At 43.1% G+C, this 4,554-nt stretch overlaps 1 protein-coding gene across 3 annotated transcripts; it reads left to right on the forward strand.

Annotated features, from left to right (window-relative positions):
• The first annotated feature begins 966 nt into the window (after window positions 1-966).
• Window positions 967-3,384, forward strand: LOC115180316 (ladderlectin-like). 3 transcript variants are annotated; one of them, XM_029742321.1, is made up of 7 exons: window positions 967-1,062; window positions 1,209-1,278; window positions 1,523-1,564; window positions 1,779-1,912; window positions 2,498-2,632; window positions 2,869-3,007; window positions 3,156-3,384. In XM_029742321.1, exons 2-7 carry the CDS (start codon window positions 1,221-1,223, stop codon window positions 3,221-3,223), a joined length of 576 nt encoding a protein of 191 aa, XP_029598181.1. In that variant the 5' UTR covers window positions 967-1,062; window positions 1,209-1,220; the 3' UTR covers window positions 3,224-3,384. The 3 variants fall into 3 exon arrangements, with proteins under 3 accessions (XP_029598181.1, XP_029598179.1, XP_029598180.1); XM_029742319.1 differs by having other exon boundaries at window positions 980-1,062; window positions 1,502-1,564; XM_029742320.1 differs by having other exon boundaries at window positions 982-1,062; window positions 1,505-1,564.
• The last annotated feature ends 1,170 nt before the right edge of the window (window positions 3,385-4,554 follow it).

The raw sequence follows: 4,554 nt of genomic DNA on the forward strand, positions 1-4,554 counted from the left end.
AGTGGAATATTTCTTTAGACCAGAGGAAAGAGTGGCTCCTACTGGCCCTCCAACACCACTTCCAGCAGTATCTGGTCTCCCATCCAGGGACTGACCAGGACCAACCCTGCTTAGCTTCAGAAGCAAGCCAGCAGTGGGATGCAGGGTGGTATGCTGCTGGCTTAAATGCCAAGCGTCACGTCTGGAGGAAACCTGGCACCATCCCTACGGTGAAGCATGGTGGTGGCAATATCATGTTGTGGGGATGTTTCTCAGTGGCAGGGACTGGGGGTCTAGTCAGGATCGAGGGAATGATGAACGGAGCAAAGTATAGAGAGATCTGCTACAGAGCACTCAGGATCTCAGACTGGGGTGAAGGTTCACCTTCCAACAGGACAACAACCTTAAGCACACAGCAAAGACGACGCAGGAGTGGCTTCGGGACAAGTCTATGAATGTCCTTGAGTGGCCCAGCCAGAGCCCGGACTTGAACCTGATCGAACATCTCTGGAGAGACCTGAAAATAGCTGTGCAGCGACGCTCCCCATCCAACATGACAGAGCTTGAGAGGATCTGCAGAGAAGAATAGGAGAAACTCCCCAAATACAGGTGTGCCAAGATTGTAGCGTCATACCCAAGAAGACTTGAGGCTGTAATCGCTGCCAAAGGTGCTTCAACAAAGTACTGAGTAAATGGTCTGAATACTTATGTAAATTTGATATTTCAGTTTTTGCTTTGTAATTGTGGGGTATTGTATGTAGATTGATGAGGGGGAAAAACTATTAAATCCATTTTAGAATAAGACTGCAACGTAACAAACTGTGTAAAAAGTTAAGGGGTCTGAATGCTTTCTGAATGCACTGTGTATGAGCAACATGCCCCTCCACCACCACCCCCAACCTGCCCACTTAGCAGTATTTGCTCCTCTCTTTTGATGATGATAAGTAACGCGCCAGGAGAAGGAAATAGATATTATATGAGTTAACTATTGATAAACTAGAGTTGCTTCCTTGTGGTCAGGTGTATATAGCTGCTCCCCTTTCTCCAAATAACAGAACCTACCAGAGATTCCTTATACAACAGGTAAGTCCACTATACTCACCTCCACCTACGTTCTAAAGTACTCACTGTCTGACGCTGAATTTGTCATAAGTCTCTCTCTCTTTCTCTCTTTCTCTCTTTCTCTCTCTTTCTCTCTCTCTTTCTCTCTCGTTTTCTCTTTTTCTCAGGAGAGTATCACCATGGCTATGTTGACCATATTTCTGCTTCTCAGCGCTGCCTTTGCTCTGGGTGATGCAAGTAAGAGAGATATATCTCATAGTTTCCACCAGATTTTTTGTTTACTCCTTTTAGTTACAGTGCAGATAACAGAGGTGTTTATTGAAGTGTAGGTAGTAGAGGTATTCTTATCAATGGTTTGATTACCTGTTCACACTCATCAGATGCAGTTTGATTATATCATTCTACACTTTAAAGAGCACATGAGTATTAATCTTTCCTCTGTCTTTATCTCTCTTTGTTGTAGGGGATCTGAATGACACAGAGAATCAAATTATGGAGAACCTGATACGTAACCTGCCAATCGGTAAAATGCCTTATCCCATATCAACAAGATTTCTGAAACCTGCAGAAAACTAATATTGTGTTGGTTTGCTAATGTCAATGGACTGATAATGCACAGATAGCCGTGGTGCTGTGTTCAATAACATCACGGCTGGAACGCACTTCTGACCACTCAGATTGTGTTGTCGAACTAATCATTTCATCATGATATTGCATTATATCTCTCCCCCCTACAGAGTCTGAGGAGATGGGAGCAAAGGAGAAGCGGGAACTACAAACCAGGAGTTCATCATGCCCACCTGGTTGGCACAGATATGGGACATGCTGCTATCACTACGTCCCCTTCTTGGTGAACTGGCCAGAGGCAGAGGTACCTGTAAATTGCTATAAACACATTTCCATATTTAGGGCCAGATTTACTCATTCTAACATCATAGGATTAGTGTGTTTAACCGGGTTGCTAAACTAAAACTTGATGTGCTATTCCTTCTCTTTATATTTATATTCAGAAACTAATGCAGAAACTTCCTATCGATCATCATTAATTCAATTTAGACTTACAAATGACCAAACCGATCTCAGGCTTGGATAACACTGGAGGCCCCTATAGTCTCCACAGAGTTGGGTAAAGCTGATTTCAGTTTTTTCTGCCCTTCATGTGGAACAACTTACGGAGCTCTCTGAAATTAGATGTCCTTGTCCCACTTAGTCAGTTCAGAGTAAATATTGGAGACATCTATGTTGATAAATGTGTCTGTTCTTAATGTTTTGTAATGTCTATTGTATGTGTTAGATAGTATTAACACATAATCTGCAAAAGAGACCCTTAAATAAAAATAAATATTCTATGTGATTCACTTTAAAATCTCTCTGAGTCTCTCTCCTCTCTTTCACAACCCCCATCTCTCTCTCTCTCTCTCTCTCTCTCGCTCTATCTCTCTATCTCTCTATTTAGCATTACTGTTTGTTATTGGGAGGTAACTTGGCGTCAGTGCACAGCCTCTCCCAGTATAACTTCCTTCAGTCAGTCATCCAAAGTAGTGCCAACAGAGCCCAGATCACCTGGATTGGAGCCAACGATGCCATCAAGGTCAGAAGCACTCTGTTTAACACTGCTGAAACATATACAGTAAGATGAGTTGATTCTTTGAGGATAAAACGTATGGTTAGGTCTGTATGAATTTGAGATTGGTTACATTTCTCCAGTCCCATCCCTCAGCTGTTAACCAAAACAACTGTTAACCATGGCAAAGATATGAAACTTTCCTTTAAAGAACTGTAGTGTTTAGTGTCTGCTGGTTACACATCTGCTTGTATGCTCTTTAGGAGGGTCTTTGGCTGTGGAGCGATGGGTCCAGGTTTAGCTACCAGAACTGGGGCCAGAGGCAACCCGATAACTACAACTATGGTGCTGGGAACGACAACACGAATGGTCGTGAGCATTGTATGGAGATGAACTATGGAGGTACGATGCTGTCGCCAGAGCACTCTCCTTCACATTATTTATCAAACATTTTGATAGATGTAAAAATACATTTTTAAAGGGAATGTGTTACTTTTTTAGCTACATTAAAACAAAAATGAATCTTTCTCTGTATTACCCTCTTTTCCAGGTGACTTCAGGCAGAATGATGCACCCTGCTGGAAGCAACTTCCATTCATGTGTTCCAGAAAGCTGTAAAATGTACAGATTGGGAGAGAATTCATATTTTAACATTACTCCTCTCATGTTCAGTGTACTTTTAGATTTTTGTTGATTTTAATGTGATTGTATTTCCTTATCTTGATGATTATTGCTGATTATATAAAGTGAAAAGCACTTAAAAAAAAAGTCTAAAATGTATTATTATTACATCTGAGGCTCTCAGGTGATGGGATTCTTCAATATAATCAGTGTGTAATATTTCCTGTTCAGTGGATATTTTGGCAAAACCCCCCAGAGAATTCTCATGGGTGGCTCAAGGGAGGGGGTTGCCTTTGCAGAAGCACCCTCATGAAACAATGTATTAGTATGTATATGCATGTACGCCATTGATTTCAAGCGCCCCTTTGCAATGAACGAATCTACCCCTTAGTTAGGCTCTCGGCATATGGGTTTCTTTTAACCAAGGATGGTGTTGGATCCTGAATATTGCTGTATAGCTGGCCAAATACACTTACTATGAAAAAAATGATGTTGAAATGGCTGATTGGATTAAAAGTGTAAATCTGAGGCCTGGCGCAGCGGTCTAAGGCACTGCATGTAGGGCCGGATGCCTGCACGCTGACTACGGTCTCCAGCTGTATGGTGTATCCTCCGACACATTGGTGCGGCTGGCTTCCGGGCTAAGCAAGCAGTGTGTCAAGAAGCAGTGCGGCTTGGCGGGGTCGCGTTTCGGAGGACGCATGGCTCTCGACCTTTGTCTCTCCCGAGTCTGTATGGGAGTTGCAGCGATTGGATATCATGAAATTGTAAAAGGGGTAGAAAAAAAGTGTAAATCTGGAAGCTAACTGGCCTGTCAGCCTTGTGGGATTCAAGGACTGTAATGAGCTCAGCTGCCACAGTCGGGTTCAGATGAGTTGGAAGAATGGAAAAACACACAGATAGTTGATACAGGAGTTCCTCAAACACACAAAGCCAGCCAGCGTGCCAGACACCCCTCCCTACATCCCTGCCATCAAATCCACTCTCCCCTAATGAAGTGGATGACATGAACTTAAGCGGCCTCCTTCTGGGTGCGTTGTGGAAAGTGGGTTATAGAGACAAGACAGGGCCTCCTCCACCTCCCCGCCATAACACACATGCACTCAGACTGTAGCTGGCTGGAGAAATACCTGTTTACTGCACCGTAAAGTAGGGCATGGATGGCAACTGTGTGGTGGATAGGGGAGGGGGAATAACAAATGTGCAGAATACTGTACCCTACAGTGTTACTTAGCTACATGGGATGATGTTGTGTGTCGTATGTATGTATGTATGTATGTATGTATGTATGTATGTATGTATGTATGTATGTATGTATGCCTGTATGT

This window comes from Salmo trutta, chromosome 40 (genome assembly GCF_901001165.1).
Source record: "Salmo trutta chromosome 40, fSalTru1.1, whole genome shotgun sequence".
In the NCBI taxonomy this organism is placed as follows: domain Eukaryota; kingdom Metazoa; phylum Chordata; class Actinopteri; order Salmoniformes; family Salmonidae; genus Salmo; species Salmo trutta.